Raw genomic sequence first — 21,947 nt, forward strand, 5'->3', positions numbered from 1 at the left:
GTAAGATTTTATTTTAATAAGATGTGTGTGTGTGTGTCTAAAATACAAATGTCATAAACATGCACAGAATGGGGTCAATTTTCACTTGTATCAAGTGGCTTTAATGGACCAGTAAAGACCTCAAAGTGGGGTCAATAACTTGACCACCCCATTGACACTGATGAAGAGGCCAGCAGCATTTTGAAATGGGCCTGCTGCTGGGCGCTCCCACTCGCCTGTTTCAGGCAGTAGACTACTTTCAATATGCGAATCGGATTTCTAGGAACCCGATTGCCATTTTAGGTCAGAACTAGTTGGATCATGTGCCATGCACACTCCAACCAGTTTCATGGGAGATGGAGTCAAAGAGGCCCAGCCAAGGTAAGTTTGGAATTATTTCTGTGGGGCCCAGAGGAGCAGGAAATCTCCCCTGGGCTCCACAAAAAAAATCTGGGCCGCAGCTGCTCCAGGACACACCCCCCAGGCCCAAAAGATCACGGCTCCCCACTTAGCTTGCTGGTGACCGGGGTGGCCTGTTATGGAAGGCCTCAATCCGGCGCGCTGCATCGAGATGTCCATTTGGCACCCCGCAATTCACTAGCCCGAGGCAGGCGCCTCAAAATCGCGGCCGCCTCTTTGCGGCGGGTACTGTTGATCAGCCGGTGCGGTCCACCGGTCGGTCGCCCAAAAGTCAAAATTGACCCCAAGCATTGTGCTTTAAGCCTTGTACCTGTGCAGTCACTTCTAACCAGAAACTGTCTGGCTCAGTTATAATTCAGCCTTAAACTGCTCTGAATTATAACTGACTGAAGTATGCTCCTTTAGGCCTTTTTATTTTACACAAATCCTGTCATTGTGGTAATGATTTTTGAAACTGCAAAACAAATTAAAATTTTGTTATCTTAAAAGTTGGGTACATTTAATTATTTTTAATAACATTTAGTTAAAATCATTTGGCAAAAAAGCTTTAACTGAATATACTTTTCAAAATGAAAGATTTTATGATCAAGCACTGAATAAAATGTGACAATTGCCTTTTTAAATATGGAACAGATAGCAGATGAATCTGTGCCCATTGTATAATTATCGGTCTTGGTGATGGTGAATATTGATTAAGACTTTAAATTGCTCAAAAAACAACAAATTGCTGCCAGTGCTATTTCCCATTGCAGCTCACATGGGAGGACTAAACATTTTAATAGCAATCTTAAATATAAAACAGTGGTTCGACCACAGCTGGAATATTATGTCCAGTTCTGGGCACCGCACTTCAGGATAGATGTGAAGGCCTTAGAGAGGGTGCAGAAAAAATTTACTGGAATGATTCCAAGAATGAGGGACTTTAGTTACATGGATAGGCTGGAGAAGCTGGGGTTGTTCTGCTTGGAACAGAGACAGTTGAGAGGAGATTTGATAGAGATATTTAAAATCATGAAGGGTCGAGACAGAGTAGATAGAGAGAAACTGTTCCCATTGGCGGAAGAGTCAAGAACCTGAGGACATAGATTTAAGGTGATTGGCAAAAGAATCAAAAGTGACATGAGGAAAACTTTTTTACGCAGTGAGTGGTTAAGATCTGAAATGCACTGCCAGTGTGGGTGGTGGAAGCAGATTCAATCGTGGCTTTCAGAAGGGAACTGGATAAGCACTTGAAAGGAAAAAAATTGCAGGGCTACGAGGATAGGACGGGGGAGTGGGACTAGCTGGATTACTCTTGAATAGAGCCGGCACGGACTCGATGGGCCGAATGGCCTCCTTCCATGCTGTAACCTTTCTATGATCCTATGATGTGACCTTGCAGTAGCGACAACATGCACAGTATGTGTCCAAGGAATGAGGTTTTGGTCAGTTTGGTTGCAATCATATTTTTAAAATCCATATTTCAACCAAATATTTGCTTTTAGTTCAATTGGATGTTAACGTTTAATGTCTAGGAGATGCGCACTTTTTCCAGTTTTATACCATACATAAAAAATGGATATCAGTGGTTTACTTTTACTGTTGTTTCTGAAACGAACAATTATCTCCCAAAATTTTGTTTGGTAAAACTCCTGTGAAGCTCCTTGGGATGTTTTACTATGTTAAAGGCGCTATATAAATGCAAGTTGTTGTTGAAATCATACAACTCGTCATATGTTTTGAATAACTAATCAAAATAACCATAGCAGATGCAACACCTGCCCGTTTGCCACTTTTCACACCATTGTCCATGACTGCAAACACTCCTCTTGTGTAAACACAATTTACACGTGCTCCCTCCAATCTAGTATACTGTGTTCACTGATCAAAGTGCATTGGTCTCGATTTGGGAAAATCAAACACCAGTTGGGTTGCTGCTTTGCCTAACTTCTCGGCTCTTTTCTCCTAACTTTTCCATCTTTGATCTCTTACACTGTACCAAACAAGCTCAGTGTAAAAATTCAGAAACAGTATCTCATCTCTCTTCTTGCCTCTTGTAGCCCTCTAGACTGAAGATTGTTCTCAGCATCTTTAGATTTCAGCTGTCTTTGCCATTTTCTTGTTCTTTTTCATCCAGCCTCCTTCCAATTCATCCCCCTCCATCTGGAGCTTTTTTTGTCTTTCCCATGCCTTTTCATTGTCTTACAGAACTATTCTCATGCTACTTTTGTTCCAGTGCCTTTTCACTGCTTGAGTAAGATGATCTTTATACATCATCCACCAATTTTTAAGCTTTTGAAAAAGAATCTGTCCACAGACTATTAATGCATTAGTTGTCTCTTGGCTGGAGTCAGAATACCTGCAGAGGAACAGTTAGATTTTTGGTTCTTTTGTTCAAGTATTTCTCTCGCACATAACATCAAAGACCACTCCCGTAAACAAGCCCTTGTCGTCTGTGAACGAAAATGTACCTTTATACGTTCTAAATCTGGTAATGTAGCAAACCTAGTAATTGAACAGATACCCTTGTCACTGTTTGCAGATTACTGGATGTGCCACAAAATTTCCCATGGTCTCCTGGACTTTTGAGAGTGGCAGAATAAACGCTAAGACTGGGTGGCTCGTGGTGTTAAATTAGGAACATAGGAACAGGAGTAGGCCATTCAGCCCCTCGTGCCTGCTCCGCCATTTGATAAGATCATGGCTGATCTGTGATCTAACTCCATAGACCCGCCTTTGGCCCATATCCCTTAATACCTTTGATTGCCAAAAAGCTATCTATCTCAGATTTAAATTTAACAATTGAGCTAGTATCAATTGACGTGTGCGGAAGAGAGTTCCAAACTTCTACCACCCTTTGTGTGTAGAAATGTTTTCTAATCTTGCTCCTGAAAGGTCTGGCTCTAATTTTTAGACTGTGCCACCTACTCCTAGAATCCCCAACCAGCGGAAATAATTTCTCTCTATCCACCCTATCCGTTCCCCTTAATATCTTATAAACTTCGATCAGATCACCCCTTAATCTTTGAAACTCCAGAGAATACAACCCCAATTTGTGTAATCTCTCCTCGAGTCTTTCTTTCTCACTGGAATGTATCTTTGCTGAGTGTTATGAAACTTCTCATTAAATGTCTGCCAGTGCATCTCTACTGACCTGTCCCGTATCGTAATTTCCCAGTTCACTTTAGCCAGCTCTGTCTTCATGCCCTCATAATTGCCCTTATTTAAGTTTATAACACTAGTCTTAGACTTGCTCTTCTCTCCCTCAAACTGAATGCGAAATTCAATCATATTGTGATCAGTGCTACCTAGAGGCTCCTTTACAGTGAGGTCATTAATTAATCCTGTCTCATTACACATTACCAGGTCTAGAATAGCCTGCTCTCTGGTTGGCTCTAGAACATGCTGTTCTAAGAAACTGTCCCGAACACATCTTCCAGGCTACCTTTGCCAATCAGATTCTTCCAATCTATATGTAGATTAAAATCACCCTTGATTATCGTTGTTCCTTTCTCTCAAGCCCCCATTATTTCTTCCTGTATACCCTGATCTACAGTGCGGTTACTGTAAACTACTCCCCACAAGTGACTTCTTGCCTTTACTATTTTTTGTCTCCACCCAAACTGATTCTAGATCTTGCTCTTTGGAACTAAGGTCATTTCTCTGTTATACTCATGTCTTCCTTAATTAACAGAGCTACCTCTCCGCCTTTTCCTAGCTTCCTGTCCTTTGAAATGTCAAGTACCCTTGAATATTCAGGTTCCAGCCTTTTTCATCTTGCAGCCATGTTTCTGTAATGGCTATCAGATCGTACATATTTAGTTTTATTTGAGCTGTCAATTCATCCATTTTGTTATGAATGCTACACGCATTCAGATATAAAGCCTTTTGTGCTGTCCTTTTACTATTTTTGCAACCTCTAGCCTTATCTGCAGATGCACTCTTAAGTTTGCATGCTCTGTCCCTTCCTGCCACTCTCTGATTATCATTTCCCTTATTGCTACCTTGCTCTCTTGCCTTGTCTTCTTTCTTTAATTTATCAGACCTTCCCTTACTTGATCCCTCGCCCCCACTATTTAGTTTAAAGCCCTATCTGCCGCCCTTGTTATACGTTTCGCCAGAACACTGGCCTGAGCATAGTACAGATGAAGCCCGTCCCAACGGTACAACTCCCATTTTCCCCAGTACTGGCGCCAGGACCCCATGAATCGAAATCCATTTCTCCCACACCAATCTTTGAGCCACAAATTTAACTCTCTAATCTTATTGATCCTATGTGTAAGAAATGAAAGCTAGATAAAGCATTTTATGAAGTAGTTTTCGTTTCTGGAAATGTGTTTATTAAAGACTGTATAAATCAGCAAATACAATGCATTAAGTGCTTAAAGACAAGAACCAGCTGGTGCCAAGAAATATCATCGCAGATGCTTGACATAAGAAATAAGGGCCGGAGAAGGCCATACGGCCCCTTGAGCCTGCTTCGCCATTCATTAAGATCATGGCTGATCTTCTACCTCAACTCCATTTTCCTGCCCTATCCCCGTATCCCTTGATTACCTTAGTGTTCAAAAATCTATCAATCTCAATCTTGAATATACTCAACGATTGAACATCTACAATCCTCTCGGGTAGAGAATTCCAACGATTCGCAACTCTGAGTGAAGTAATTTTTCCTTATCTCAATCCTAAATGGCCGCCCTCTTATCTTGAGAGATCTACCCTGTCAAGCCCTCTAAGAATTTTAAACATTTCAATGAGATTACCTCTCATTCATCTAAGAGGTAATTTCATCCAAGAGAATATAAGCCCATTTTACTAAATCTTTCTTCATAGGACAACCCTCTCTCCCCAGGAATCAATCCAATTAACCTTTGTTGCACCCCTCTAAGGCAAGTATATCCTTCCTTAGGTAAAGAGACCAAAACTGTACACAGTACTCCGTGTGGTCTCCTTACCCTTCTACTCCAACCCCCTTGCAATAAAGACTAATATACCATTTGCCTTCCTAGTTGCTTGCTGTACCTGATGTTAACTTTCTGTGATTCATGTACAAGGACATCCAAATCCCTCTGACTATCAACATTTCTTAGTCTCTCACCTTTTAGAAAATACTGTGCTTTTCTATTCTTCCTACCAATGTGGATAATTTCACATTTCCCCACATTATACTCCATCTGCCACCATCTCGCCCACTCAGTTAACCTGTCTGTATCCCTTTGCAGCCACTTCTCATCCTCCTCATGGTCCAAAATGGACTACAGATAGGTCAGGGAGGAACCTGACAAGTGGGAATACAGTTGGAGCCTTGGGGCTGCTTGTCCAAAGAGGGGCAAAGACTGTTCAGGTCCCCTCCCTCTTAAGGCTACAGATCCCAGTAATCACCCAACATTGCCAAGCCCTGTTATCTCGATGTTTCTGAACTTCCTATTCTTTCTGAACCCCCTTCCTCCTGCTCTCATACCAGGCAGCCACTCCCTGCGATCTCAAATTCCTGTACCTCTGTTCAGTGCTCTAGACTCTGACAATCTCCCTCATTAGTGGATACTATGGCCATCCCATTGATCCAAACTCAGGGACCCTCCATCCTCCCAGATCCCAAGATCCCTCTCTTGGATTTTAGAACTCCTCCACATTACTTTAGACTCAAGACCCTTTCCCAGTGCATTCAGACTACCCCTCCCCCCCCACAAAAGTATTACCAGATCTATCCTAGTGCTCTTATTCCCACTGCCTTTCCATTGTTGGTAAATTAGTGTTACCTGATAATATTGAGTAGAATGGGCCTATACTCTGGGAGTTTAGAAGAATGAGAGGTGATCTCATTGAAACATATAAGGTTCTGAGGGGGCTTGATAGGGTAGATGCTGAGAGGTTGTTTCCCCTGGCTGGAAAGTCTAGAACTAGAGGGCATAGTCGCAGGATAAGGGGTTGGCCATTTAACACTGAGATGAGGAATTTCTTCACTCAGAGGGTTGTGAATCTTTGGAATTCTCTACCCTAGAGGGCAGTGGATGCTGAGTCGTTGAGTATATACAAGATTGAGATAAATAAATTTTTGGACTCTAGGGAAATTAAGGGGTATGGGGATCGGGCAGGAAAGTGGAGTTGAGGTTGAAGATCAGCCATGATCTGATTGAATGGCAGAGTAGGCTTGAGGGGCCATATGGCCTACTCCTACTCCTATTTCTTATGTTCTCATATTATTTGACATAACACCCTGATTGGCTTCATGGCCATAACGTAAACAACAGGCTAGATAATCCTGATGTACATGACCGACTCAGTGATCATAAATTAAATGATAGCCTCCATGTATGACACATAATAGTATTTTATTCTAAAGGTTGCCAATGTATAGTGACAAATTCATTGCAGAATACATATAACCATTTGATACTCTGCCAAATTTCATGTTTAAGTAAGTGATGTATACTACCTGTTATCCATCTCTGTATTATGAAATGATATTGGTAAATAAAGAGAATTTTGTATAACACCTTACAATCCTTAGGATGTTCCAAAGCCAATTAATTACTTTTGAAGTGCAGTCACAGTTATTATGTAGGTAAACCCAATAGCCAATTTATGTACCTCAAGGCCTCACAAACAGCAAATTAATATCCAATATTCTGTTTTTAGTAATGGTGTTTGTGGGCAAAATGTTGGCCAGGATACCAGAAGAACTCCCTGCTCCTCTTCAAATAATGCTGTAGAATCTTTTATGTCTACCTAAGCATGTAGAAAGGGTCTTGGTTTAACTTCTAATCCGAACGATAGCACCCCTGACAATGTCACACTAAGCATTCAAATCTAGAGTGGAGTTTGACTGCAGAACTTTTTGAAGGAGCGAGAATACCACCCACTGAGTTAAGCTGACACTTAGCTCGGGGATACTTTAAATAACTTGTTATTTTCAGCCTTGTAAATCACAAGTGGCCACAACTACTCTATAAAGAGTAATGCCACATACAAACCTTTCTGTGATCACTGAAATTAGAATGATAGGATCACCAAGCATGCCTGCTTGCTACTACAAAGTTGTTACTTTTTTAGGGTTACACTGATATTTCTCTCGTGGTTAGCGTTGTGGACCACTCTTGTAAGCAAATGTCAAATTGACATCATTGTTACTGTAATTAGCATCCTGGGATTGGCGTGAATCCTCTCGTGTTCTCATAGCCCTCAGAAGAGTAAACACTATCAGACCCTGCAATTTAGGTTAGAAATTACAAATATTCATTCCAGCAGATTTCACATGATTACATAACTTTTAATTTGCACCTCCTTGGATACAAAAATAACAAAACATTTGATATGTCGCTAACTCTCCTAATATTACCAAATTTGAACAAGCTTCCACAATGCAAATATATGGTACATGTCATCTACTCACACAAGACGACCTCCATACTGCCTGCGTTATAGTAGAATGAGAAGTATAAGTATATCTCTCTGTCTGGGCAAGAGGCTGCCAATGAACCTCTCCCCAGAGCATCGGATTATTTGAGTTCAAATCTGCTCTTTGGGAATGCCAGTCAGCAATCTGAATATATAAGGCACATAACTGTCTTTTGTGCAGAACAAAGCTAACCTTGATAGCCTGACTATTAGGAGTGAAAATATCCATCTAAAGCATTCAGGCCTATACAGCCTTAGACTTGAAGTGATTGAACAATCAATCAGAATAGTTGATGTAATTGCTTCCAGCTATATGCTGTAACAAAAGGTAGACCAACCCCCTATGGTGGGATGTGCAAATTTTAGGCTGTAGACCACACCCAGTACACGGGTTCTCATCTGGTACACAAAACCCTGGACCGTTTTTATCTATTTGTGCACTTGTTCCTGTAAGTTTCTTCGGGCTGCAGTGTTCGGAGCTTTGGACCTGGAGGATTGGAAATGATTGCACCCTCATTGGTGGATTTAGACTCCTGTGAAGCTTAAGATACTGCAACCAACAGGAAAAGAAATGGTTAACTCAGAGACTGGGCAATGAAGCAGTTTACATACGAGGCAATAAGTGGAGCACACCAAGCATGACAGCATTGGACATTGATGGAGCTGATCATACTAGGTATTGGAGAGCAATGAAGCAGACCAAGAAGAGGGCAGCACCAGCTGAGGCAGCCATTTTAGTGTATTCGAGTCTGAATTTTGTGGTATATAGGCATTTGTTTTTTTTCCACCTGTGGGCACTCTTTTTTTATATATTATCGTCAATGGAAAACAGTGTACACGGTGTTAACAACATACTCAAATCCTGATGTTTGGAATGCTTTTGATTCTAATCATTCTGTTTGACCCAAAAGCATTTTCATCATATGTGACACACGGTCCATTTGTGGCAAAAGGTTGGACAATTCCATCGTATGCCATTCCCAGCCATACATAAGTGTTGTGGATTCTCTTCCCTGAACCAAAAGATCTAAGTCTGCAGTAAGCAAAATTAAAGTGACTGCCAAAGTGTCATATGTATCTATACGTTAAAAAAGGCAAAAATTCCTGTATACTTTTATTGTCAACATTTATAAAGGAAACTTCCTATATAAACATTTTATGACTGGAAAACTATTTGGAAACATTTTGTCATCATGGTCTGTTGATGAACCGATCAAATTACTCAAAAGAATTCAAAAGGTGACATATTTCAAAATGGTATAATGAAATATATCAATTGAATTGTTTTTGTTTCATTGAATACTTGCATCAAAATTGTTGCTTCAAGGCTTCAGCCTCTCCCAAAAGCTTGGACTTGAGTTTGATATTGTTGCCTGGAGCAGGGATTCTTGTAAGCTGACAGCAGATCTTGCAGTCTAAGTATGTTAGTGTGCACAGAATCTCCGGTTGCATCAATAACATTTAAGTGAGCCAAATGATAGACTGTTTCTCTCTTGCTCTCGAACAAAACCTATTTGGTTTTTCAAGATTATTTGAAGCAAAGCTAGAGGACAAATTTCAAAAGCTTTATTCAGGTAAAATTCATATTAAGTGTTTTATTAAAAATGAGACAACCTGTATGTGTGTTAAGATGGCAGACTGTACTGTTGTAGCTTTATTTGGTATTTGAATTATAAATACTCTAGAAATCTTCTGTAAACATATAAAACTGAGAGAAAGACAACAGGATCAAAGTCCTGGAAGCCCTGCTCAGCCCGTCTGTTGGCTGTCATCTTGACCCTGTCTTAAATCCTAGGGATGGATTACTTGAGCAAGAGGGTGATCGATTGAAAGGATTCAGACCAGTCTGGCCTAAGTGTTGCAAGTCAGAAATTGTGATTGATCTTTAATCCCTCACTTGTCTGCCAGTATCTAAATGGCAATTGATTTCTTTTGGATTGATTGTGGTTTGGATACAGCATTGTGAGGCCCCACTTATGGCCCTTGTACAAACCACTGGTGGGGTTTCTGTGGAGCCTGGTTCTACCTCCAAAAAGGACATCACAATGGGCATTTGGGTGGGGTGAAGAAGCACCAATGCTGAATTTCTCCATGATACCAGAAAAGGAAGGAAATGCAGGCTTGTCTTTCCTCATCCTAATTTTAGTTTATTTTTGAAAGAAAAAGTAATTTTGAAAGTAAATAGAAAGCTTCTGATTATCACCTGTGATACACCTACCATTATCTATTTAAAATGTTGCTACTGCTCAAAGTATCATTTTAAATAGGTCAATCATGTGACTTGCATCTAAACCAACAGCAAAGTGTCAGTGGGCTGGTTTGAGTTTAGGAGGAGGAGGGTAACTATTGATGTTCTCCAATATACTTGGACTGATATCTAAACCCACAATCAACTCATTGTGAGGAATTTTAGGTAAACAGAACTGTTGACTAATGTTCAGTTTTCTTGCATGTAATGTTCATTATGGAAATGTATGTTTTTTTTTAAACTTGAAACATTGGCTTTAAATTATCTTAGTAGCCTCTATTCTGCTGAATATTGCATATTATATGAATGTACTAAACATTGTCCCAATGCTGTTGAACAGATACCAGTGATTTACTACTTCTAATAAAGTTTTTCATACAGGATCCATCTTCAGCTTTTTGCAGTGTATTTAAATGCAGTTGATGATGTGCTTGATTGGAAATAAGTCCAATTTACTTGAAAATAAAATTCAAGTAATAAACTGTTGCAGTTGAACCAAGTGTTAAGAATCTGGTGGAACATAAATGCATTTTATCTTCATTTGTTTTTTTTTTTCTCAGGTTCGCATTGAGACAGCTACAACCCTGAAGCTTGATATCCTTTTCAATGTATATAGGAATACATTGTCCTGATGCAATCATTGCTTTTGTTTGCTCTTTTGGAAATTGCTTGGCCAATTTTTCCAGCATTGTGGTATCAGAGTGAGATATTGTACGATGAGTGAGTGACCACCGAAATTCCAGAGCTGTTGCTAAAATTAATACTGCATATTTTGGGTACACTGTGTGGTGGAGCAGAAGTGACTTATATTTCGTAAACATTTTATTTTATTATGGATCTTCTCTCTTTTCTTGTATTAATGTTTCCTTCCACTTCTCTCTGTCATTTTGTTTCCATATGTTTCTCACTATCTATATCATTGTCTGCTTTTCTCTCTTTTATTGTTCTTTCTTTACTACCATTTTCTTTTTGTTATCTAAATATCATTAGTAAGGTGTGTAAATCCAATGGGGGCAGGGTGCCATTTAGCATGGTGTTCCTGTAAAGGAATGGATGTTCTCAGAGAAATATAGTGGAAAGTACTTTGTTTTTCTCCATGTTAATATTCTTTATTAATCCCTTCACATTAGTCCCATACATTGTGCCATATGTGGACCTTACTTTAAGTTGAGTGTGCTGAAGTGACAGCAGGACCCCATCAATTAAGTGCTTAAATCTTTTCAAACAAATTAGGAATTTGCATACTGCCTTTAAGGGAAAAACTGTTCCAAGGTGTTGTACAATGGAAATAGGTGGAGGAATTGATGTCATGGAGGAAGAGGTTAGAAAGAGTGTCTAAAATCTAGGTCGAAAAGATAGGCTTTGAATACGTTTTTAAAGGTGTAGAGAAAATTGGAAAAGTGAAGTGAGTTCCAGAGTTGGGCCAAGGAAGCTAAATATGGTGGGGTGAAGGTTAGGGGAAGGACAAAAAGCCGGAGTCAGAGGACTGAAGGGTAAGTCTGTGCATGAGGCTGGGGACAAGGATGGAGTTGGTGGCAAGGAAGTGCAGTTTATGGTGGGGGGAGAAAATGATGGCTTCACTCTTCCTGATGGTCAGATGAAGGAAGTTGCAACTAATCCATAATATGATGCCATATGGGCAGTCTGACAGCACGGAGGTGAACATGGGGTTGAGAGGAATAGCATACATTTGAAACTGATCCCGTAATTATAAATGACGTCACTGACTGACAAAATATACATGAGGCCAAGGTTAGGTCCTTAGAGTACTCTGGGGGTCGGAAGATGAGCCATTGCTGGAGATGCTCTGGCTAAGTTTGGAAAGTTAGCAGTGGAACAATACAAAGGAAGTCCTGTGGGCAGTGGAGGAAGATGATGTGGGCAGCTGTAGAGAGGTTAGGGAGAGATAATGCACCCTGATAAAAGTTGTAAACAATTTTACAACACCAAGTTATAGTCCAGCAATTTTATTTTAAATTCACAAGCTTTCGGAGGCTTCCTCCTTCCTCAGGTAAATGTTCAGGAGCTCCTCGAAGCCCACGCATTTATACATATAGAACAATACATGGTGTTTACAGAATGCCCCTGCAACTGCCCGTTGCCAAGGCAAACCTGAGGAAGGAGGAAGCCTCCGAAAGCTTGTGAATTTAAAATAAAATTGCTGGACTATAACTTGGTGTTGTAAAATTGTTTACAATTGTCAACCCCAGTCCATCACCGGCATCTCCACATCCTGATAAAAGTTGCACAGGATGTCATTTGTGACTTTGGTACTGAGAAGGATAGAGGCTGGACTGGAAGGATTTGAATAGAGAGTTTTAAGAGAAATGGGCAAGTAGCTGGGAAGCAATGATGTGTTTGAGGACCTTAGAGAGGGAGGGAAGATTAGAGATGGGCATTAGTTGGATAGCACAGAAGGTTGAGAAATTAGTATTCTTGTTTCTGAATGCCAACTAACCTGGCCAGGGTTAGGTTCAGTAATGACTGGTGCATAATTATTTAAAGGCAAGGCATTCAAATGTGATTTTCCATCTTGAAATTCAGTCACTGTCACTCTCAGTCACATTGCTCACATTATCTTTTTATCTTGTGACCTCATCCAGTTGAGTAATACAATAGCGAGTAGGGTGTTTACAAATTTGGCAATGTAATGATATTCAGGAATGTTTATCTTTGAACACTGTTTTAATTAGGGATGCATCTGTTGTCCAAGCTTAAAATGTTAGCCTGAGTTTTCACTTTAATGCAAATCTAGGTTACTAGACTACATTTAAAGATAATTCAAAAGCGACCTCCTTCCCAGCATTGACTCCCTGAATGTTTAGTATATTCCACCATAAAATTATACATACTTCTGATCAAAAACAAAATGGAAAACATTGCTGTTGTGTGCATTGGAGAAAGTTTGCATTGGGAGAATGCACTAATTCTTTGGATGTAGATGTTGGTTTTCTTGGGCTGAAACACCTACACACACTGACTCCACATATAATTCTTGGTTGGTAAGCTGGAGCAGTGTTTGGGCTGTGGTGCAGGTGTTACTCTTTTTGTCAACCCATCGGCAGGAAGACATTTTCTCACAGTCTTGCCAGTCTTGGTCAGATTAATAAATCCAAGTGCAAATGTCAATTGACTCTGATTTTTCCTCTTGTTTTCTGGTTTAGATTCATTTCTCATAGCACTGTAGATTTACAATATACTCAGTTCATTAATACATGTGTTTTTTTTTTCATTTTTGTGGATCCAAACAGGTTATAGCAGGAAAAAAAAATCAAAATTTTCAGTGTGGAAAAATTATTTGCAGATTGCATTGGGAATCCTTACTAGTCCAATAGCTGATTTATAAAGATAAATGTTTATTGGTAGTATTGGTGGTTTTGCCTGCAATTATCAGTTTTACAAAGGCAACAGAGGTCTTGTTCTTTAACTTAATTATTACCCGTAGATGATTTCGAGTTTAGAACGGAACAGTTTGTACCAGTAAGTATTTTCTTTATTAGCTTTGGAAAATCTGAAATTTTTTTTTCAATGATCAGTATTTTGCAGGGTTTTTTTGCTGATTAGATGAGAGGAAATAACCTCAGTAGAACCAAAACCAAACTTAGAAAATGAAGTGACTGAAATGACGATTGTATTGACTAAAATCATGAATTGTGATAGACCTCATCCCTAAAATGAATGTACAATAAAGGAATTGTTATTATTCTTTAAGGCCAGTTGACAAAGGTGGATTTTATAAAGTTATGAGTGGGACAATTGTTTAATTGGACTTTTCTGTTTTAATTTATTTTTTTTATTTGTATTTTCATTGTCAGAATGTATGAAGTATCAATAAAGCAATTGTATAGGTATAAAGTTAATCACATTTATGAGGGCACAGAGGTTTAAACATGAGCGCTTTGAGGACTGCAAAGGTATTTCTACACCAGAATTTTAGAGGCAGTAATAAACTATCCAGAGAATTTTGTGACTTTATAAATATTGTTACTTTATTTCATTTGTTCTCCTCTTCCTTTCTTGCATAGTCATGACCAGCTCCTGTACAGGAACTGGTCACTACAATGCAATTTTCTTCAGCCTGAAGGCTGGAACAGTTGTTGTAGATTAACCCGTAGCAGTTGTTAATGCTGTGATTAGTAGAGCAGCTATATCAGTTTTTCCTTGTTTCTATTGTAGAAAAGGTGTTCTATTTGGGATTCTTTTGACTGACATTGTTTCTAAACCACTCGAGCTATTCTTTGGTATTTTATATCATCTGAAATGTTGACTGCCATGCAGCCTTGTAAACAGCACAGAAATCAGTTTTACAGGCTATACAGTCACTATTTAAGGGGCATCATTTTTGTGCTGTTCTGTGATCCAGCAGTGCAAACTATAATAGCTCAAGTTAAGTTAGTGAATACTCTGAATATTTCACCAACTGTCAACAATAAAAAAAAACACAGCCCTCAATTCAAATGTATTTTTATCTTCCAGCACTAGTGTACCTGTGTGAACAAGGAAATTTTCTGTGCAAACAGGAAATTTAAAGTTCAGAAAAAGGAAATTAAAATATCTGTGACTAAGATTTAATATTAATATATTGACTGAGATGCGTGAAAATATATGTAGGTCCAAACAGGTTTCCTTCATGGTTTGCAGCATCATATGACGCACCTGAAAATCCATGTATACAACATTAATTGTATTCATTGCATTCCCTTTACACACGGTGATGTTCTTAAAAAAAAATCAATTAAATTAGTCTAGCATGACTTCCTCTTTGAGTCTGTGCTTTCTCCCTGATTAGCCTGTGGCTTACTAAGTGCTCACTAATTTGGTGCAGTAATATGGGCTGTAGAAGTTCACCCATATCTGAGCTTCGATTAATTTGCTTGTGATTTTTTTTAATACTCATTTTCGGGATGTGGGTCTCACTGGCAAGCCTGGCATTTGTTGCCCATCCCTAGTTGCCCTGAGAAGGAGATGGTGGGCCTTTTTCTTGAACTGCTACAGTCTGTGTAGTCTTGTCACTCTTTGTGGTGGCTTGCTAGGCCACTTCAGAGGCCAGTTAAGAGTCAACCACATTGATGTGGGACACATAGGTCAGACTGGGTAAGGACACTGGGTTTCTTTTCCTAAAGGACATTAGTGAACCAGCTGAGTTTTTACAACAGTCCGACAGCTTTGTGGTCACTTTAACTGATACCAGCCTTGTTTTTATTTCCAGATTTTTAAAATTTCCTTGTTCACACAGGTACACTAGTGTTGGAAGATAAAAATACATTTGAATTGAGGGCTGTGCACTGCTGTGTTTTTTTTTATTATTGTTGACATTTGATTAGGGCAATTAGGGATGGGCAATAAATGCTGGCCTTGCCAGCGACGCCCACATCCCGTGAACGAATAAAAAAAAATATTCAGAGTAATCGCTAACTTAACTTGAGCTATTATAGTTTATGTTGCACTGCTGGGTCACAGAACAGGACAGACAAATTCTCAAACTGCCATGGTGGGATTTGAACTCTCATTCATTGGATTACTAGTCCATTTTCTTAGAGAAATGTCCACAATTTAACAAAGTGGTAAAAGTATGTTCAGGCCTAGTGCGCTATAAACAGTGAATCCATGATGTATGTAATTATGGTATAAAAATTTCAAAAAATTGTGCCATGTATCAAGGGAGCTGAATGTGGAAGCTAAAATAAAAACAGAAAATGCTGGAAAAGCTCAGCAAGAGCTTTACTGAGCTTTTTCAGAATTTTTTGTTTTTATTTCAGATTTCCTGCATTTGCAGCATTTTGCTTTTGATTGAGTGGAAGCTAAACATTTCCACGAGGAAGGGAGAATTGCATTTTCCAACAAATGGCTCCAGGAGGACATTGGCAAAGAACTCGGAACAAATCGACTTCCTGTTCTAGTAGGCAGGGACTGATAGATATGTTAGAGATTGTTAGCGTGGATTTTGGACTGTTGAATTAAAGGCAACGATGAAGTGACTTTAAGTCTGACTCCGAGTGGTGATTTTTTCCCACAACAAGATCAAAAAGAAATTTCAAACAATTGAAACATTGATCAATTTGTGACTTTTTTCCTGGTGTTCATGTGTGTTGACGCGACGTTTGATCTTTGCCATAATAATTCCAAATATTCTGTTTGTTGCTATGAGTTTTGACAACCTTTAAAATTGCTGTAATTACAGCACATAATATTTATTTATTTTCTTATTCTGTAGTACTTGGAGAACATTTTCAGTCTACTCTTCCAGTTGCTGCAACAAGTCACAGAATGTGATACGAAGATGCATGTATTGCATGTCATTTCTTGTGTCATCGAAAGAGTTGGAATGCAGGTAATACTCTGGAAATCTGTACATTTGCTAAATCCATTAAAAAAAAATTAAATACCAATTATCATTCTGTACATACGCTAATGTACATTTGTTAGAATTGATCAGACACAACTTCCTTCCTCAAGCATACTTTTCCCGCTCTGATTTGCACTTACCCCTCTTGATTATGGGTGAGTCATTGGGATACCATTCAGTGACAGCTCTTCAATAAAATGCTATGGATTGTGTGCGACAGTATGGGAAAGAAAGCCATTCTTTTGTCAGATGATACTACCAACCAGCAACTTGCGGTTTTAAAAACCAGCCAAAGAACATTGTTCGGAGGCATCTTTAAAGCCTGGCTCGTATTTCTCTTAATCTCCATCCAAGAAATAACTCTCATAGTCCAGAGAAGAAAACGAGAGCTGAGGAGACTCATACAGCTGGGGAGATAAATGAAAATGACACAGTCTTGAGATCCACTGATTCGCTAATACAGTTGTTATGAGTTTAGCTCAAGGATGAAGGCAGCAATGGATGTACTTAGACTAAAGCGAAACTCACAATTCAAGCTAAAAAAGCTTGCTAGTAAAAATCAGCCATTTGCTTTGTGTAAAACAGTGGAGCAGCATTGACTGCATCTGTGGGGATGTTCGTTGTTTGGACTGTGACCTTTGCATTGAGGAAAATTTTAACAATATGGTCCAACTGCAAGGGGGAATGTAGGTGTCGTACTTTTAGGCTTTTACGCTAGATATTTTCTTGGGTTCACTGGCCATGCTCGTAAGCGGACCTGTGATCTGGAGCTTGTATTAACATGCCCATTATTTAGTTAACGGATAGCAAGATCCAGGGATTATACAGGGTGCCTTTTCTCTGTACACCAGCCACTTGCTGGCGTGTGATTTTCTTCTCTTTGAAAAGTAGACTGAGTGTACGTTCTTATCAGGTTCTCGAGCAACAAACGGTTTATTGGATAAAAGGGATGATGAAACGAATAACAACAACACCATCTTGCATTTATATAGCGCCTTTAACATAGCTTCACAGGAGCGTTATCAAACAAAATTTGACACTGAGCCACATAAGGCGATATTAGGATAGGTGACCAAAAGCTTGGTCAAAGAGGTAGGTTTTAAGGAGCATCTTAATGGAGGAGAGAGAGGTAGAGAGGCGGAGAGGTTCAGGGAGGGAATTCCAGAGCTTAGGGCCGAGGCAGCTGAAGACGCTGCCGCCTGTGGTGGAGTGATTAAAATCGGGGATGCACAAAAGGCAAGAATTGGAGGAGCACAGAGATCTTGGAGGGTTGTAGGGCTGAAGGAGGTTGCAGAGATGGTGAGAGTCGAGGTCATGGGGGAATTTGAAAACAGGGATGAGAATTTTAAAATCGAGGCATTCCTGGACCGGGAGCCAATGTAAGTCATTGAGCATAGGGGTAGTGGGTGAACGGGAATTGTTGCGAGTTAGGATACAGGCAACAGAATTTTGGATGAGCTCAAGTTTATAGAGGGTGGAAGATGGGAGGCTGGCCTGGAGAGCACTGGAATAATTGAGTCCAGAGGTAACAAAGGCATGGATAAGGGTTTCAGCAGCAGATGAGCTGAGGCGGGGCAGAGACGGGCAATGTTACGGAGGTTGAAGTAGGTGGTCTTGGTGATGGAGCGACTGTGGTTGGAAGCTCATCTCAGGGTCAAATAGGATGCCAAGGTGGCGAATGGTCTGGTTCAACCTCAGATAGTGGCCAGGGAGAGGGATGGAGTCAGTGGTTAGGGAATGGAGTTTGTGGCAACACAATGGCTTCGGTCTTCCCAATATTTAGTTGGGAAGACATGGGCAACTATTGACGCTACGACAACGGATGAACGGACACCGCGCAACAATCGCCAAACAGGAGGGTTCCCTCCCAGTCGGGGAACACTTCAGCAGTCATGGACATTCATCCACCGACCTTCGGGTAAGCGTACTCCAAGGCGGCCTTCGAGACACACGACAACGCAAAATCGTCGAGCAGAAATTGATAGCCAAGTTCCGCACCCATGAGGACGGCCTCAACCGGGATCTTGGGTTCATGTCACGCTACACGTTACCCCACCAGCGAACAAATGTTATCTGTTTTTAATATAACGGGTCAGTTGCTGTCTTTTCTATGTTTCTACCTCTCTATCTCTGTTTTTTTTTGTTTGTTGTTTTTTTTTTTGGTGATTTGTATATTCTGTGAGACCTGGCAGGTAACACCTGTCTGTCTGCACACTGATTGCCTTGGCAACGGGCAGTTGAAAAAACTGTCTGTACTCACCAAGCATTGTTCTGTGAATTATAAATGCGATTTCATTTTGAGGTTTTCATTTTCACATCGTTCACCTGAGGAAGGAGGAAGCCTCCGAAAGCTTGTGAATTTAAAATAAAATTGCTGGACTATAACTTGGTGTTGTAAAATTGTTTACAATTGTCAACCCCAGTCCATCACCGGCATCTCCACATCAGGGCAACTATAACAGCCATTCACAGTTTATTACTTAGTGGAATGTTTTTCTATCCAAATACAGTTGCCACTTCCAATACGATATGGAAATATCTCATAGCCTGACTGTCAGTAACCGAAGTGTCAATCATAGCAAATTGAATACAATGATATCAAAGCAACAACGTGCCACAAAGTGCTCCTTAGGAACAATGCATCAAAAGTGACTCTCTTGCATGCCAGATTGTCATGTAAATTACCTCTATCTTGCAGAAAATAGCGAACAATGGCTGATCTAATCCCTGTGTGACCTGTTTTTAATCCCTCACATGCTGTTTCCAGTCCAAGTTGCATTTACATAGTGCCTTTAACGTGGAAGAATGTCCCACAGTGCTTCATGGAAGGACAGTCAGACAAAAATTGATGCAGAGCCAAAGGAGATATTAGGGGGTGTGACTAAAAGCTTGTTCAAAGAGGAGGGTTTTAAGGAGGGTGCACACTTCAGTTAGGCAGGAATGCCACCAAAAATAAAATGACAAATTCAACATGGAAGAAATAGACTGGAGTGTCTTTTAGAGCAGCCTACCTAGTAATCTTGATTGGAAATATTAAAACTTACCTTTAGGCAACTTTGAGGGTTTGCCTTACTGTAATGTAACTTTTCAGAGTGTCCTGCAACTATTCTCTTTCTGGTTGTTTTACACATTTTCTGAATAATTAATTTACTTTTGCATAATTGACAATTTTTTGTTCCCTCCCCCCAGTTTTTGTCTTAATAGATTTTTCTTTTTAAATTTATAGATTCGCCCTTATGTTGGATGTTTGGTGCAGTATTTACCTCTGCTTTGGAAGCAGTCTGAAGATCACAATATGCTGCGATGTGCAATTCTCACCACACTGATTCACCTAGTTCAGGTACAGCTTTAATTAGTGCAGTATTTATATATCTTTTCACTGAGTTTTGAATTGTATTGAATTCTATTACTTTAGGTTTTCGGGGACCCCAGCTTTGCACAATATCAGTATTGTTTTATATTGTTATAGTAGTCTATATAACTGTTGCATAATTCTTACCATCTAAACTCGTACTTAAAGAATCTAACCACGCGATTGAGTTAATGGGTGCTCATGAAACTACCCCAGTGTGAGGCATTACTTTGGGAGAAGAGGAGAAAATTAGGAAGTTTAGTCTCAGATTAGGAGCAGTTTGGAATGGTTATACTATGACTCAAGAATGGACTTGGCCAAATTTCAAACCAGCCAGGCCAAGAAGAGTTTAGGATGTTAGTTGTCCTTGTTGCCATCTTTTCTGCTTGAAAAGTATTGACATGGAATTACATAGATTGTACAGCACAGACACAGGCCATTTGGCCCAACTGATCCATGCCGGTGTTTATGTTCCACACAAGCCTGCTCCCTCCCTACTTTATCTAACCCCATCAACGTATCCTTCTATTCCTTTCTCCTTCATGTGTTTATCTAGCTTCTCCTTAAATTCATCAATGCTTATCACCTCAACAACTCCTTGAGGTAGCGAGTTCCACATTCTAACCATTCTCTGGGTAAAGAAGTTTCTCCTGAATTCCCTATTGGATTTATTAGTGACTATCTTACATTTATGACCCCTCGTTCTGGCCTCCCCTGCGAGTGGAAACATTTGGTGGAGAAAAATCTGGGAGTAAATATTTTCTGTTGAATTCTTCCCTTGGATATAGGCACCTTGAAGTTTACGACTGGTGCATGCTTTCAACAGCTTATAGCCCCAATCATAATACTAAAATGATTCTTTGCGATGTTTCAACTGGGAAGTTGTTTACAAAAAAATTGGTGTTATAAATTACTTTCACAACATACAGCATAAATAGTAGCATGACAGGTACTGCACTGTCAATAGCTTTCAAACAAATCAGGCATCTGGTTCTGGTAGATGGTAGTTGTACCTGTGTATAATGCCCACAGTATCAATTTAATATTGGTTTGGCTTAACTACTTGAATTTTGTGAATTTACTCAGGTGGGTGATTTGAAATCTGCTTCTGAAATAGGCTGTGATTAATCATATAACAGCCTGCAGTTGGTGGCAGCCCAGAAACTGAATAGATTTTTGGAGACTTTGTTCTGATTTAGTCTTGGTGAATCCATGCATTTTTTTTGCTAGATTGAACTATTGGAGAATTCCTTACAAAAAGGCTTGCTGGAGGTGGTTTCTTTAACCAGCATTCTTGAGCACAAAACCTAACACACGGCAGCTGAAACTGTAGTCAATGTACATGTCACTCTACAAAATATTTAGAATTCTATGAGAATTGAATAAGAATATGTATCCCCTTTGGAGCATTTGTGCTAGTAATAGGGATCTCTGTTTTATTCAAGATCAGCTGCTATTTATGTTGCGTAATTGAGGGAAGAAGAGGTGTAAGTTATCATTTTCTGTCGCTGAATATGTGGAAATTAATGGACTTTTTACAAAAGCCCTTGCTGAGAGATTGTTTGAGTCCAATTACCTATTTTTTTCCCAGAACCTCAGTTAAGGATTCTGTTTTAATATGCCTTCAATTGCCGCATTTGTTATTTTCACAAGGTGATGTGAGTTCCTTCATTATTCCTATGATATATCCTTCCAGGCGGAGACACGTGTAGCATTTAAACAAAGCAAATATGGAGGTAGTAAGTACCCACCTTTATAGGTACTTTCTTGGACATGAGTTCGTAATTTCCTTCCCTCCCTCACCGAAAACTATCAAACCGTATTCATAATTTAAGGGCAATTCATTGGATCTCTGTTGGTCTCTTTGTAAAGCATCTGTGATCATGTGCTGGAGTCCTGTTTCGGTGTTTCGCCACCTTCCTGTTGTTGGTGCATTTGGTCTGGTTTCAGAACAACTGTGAGTTGTCTTCTCCTTTCCATGGAGTTTTTTGGGAGAAAATTCTTCCTCACAGAAGGCCACGCTGTACATGGTGGCCCAGAACCCAACGAACTAAACTTCTTCAATCAAGTAGAATGGCCATCAAGAATGTTCTGAAACCAAACCAAATGCACCAAGAGGAAGAAGGCGAAACACTGAAACAGGACTCCACCACATGATCACAGATGTTTTACAAAGAGACTACATAATGCAGGCTTATTCATCCTTGATGTGATGGTCTGAAAGA

At 39.8% G+C, this 21,947-nt stretch overlaps 1 protein-coding gene across 1 annotated transcript in view; it reads left to right on the top strand.

The window, feature by feature from the left end:
- Nucleotides 1-21,947, top strand: part of ipo11 (importin 11) — a 711,960-nt gene that overhangs the window by 301,827 nt on the left and 388,186 nt on the right. Inside the window, exons 17-20 of the mRNA XM_067986592.1 lie at nt 10,585-10,618; nt 13,464-13,504; nt 16,239-16,355; nt 19,597-19,710. Coding sequence (XP_067842693.1) covers nt 10,585-10,618; nt 13,464-13,504; nt 16,239-16,355; nt 19,597-19,710 — 306 coding nt within the window. The remainder of the gene's footprint in view (nt 1-10,584; nt 10,619-13,463; nt 13,505-16,238; nt 16,356-19,596; nt 19,711-21,947) is intronic.

Source organism: Heptranchias perlo, chromosome 1, assembly GCF_035084215.1.
Source record: "Heptranchias perlo isolate sHepPer1 chromosome 1, sHepPer1.hap1, whole genome shotgun sequence".
NCBI lineage: Eukaryota > Metazoa > Chordata > Chondrichthyes > Hexanchiformes > Hexanchidae > Heptranchias > Heptranchias perlo.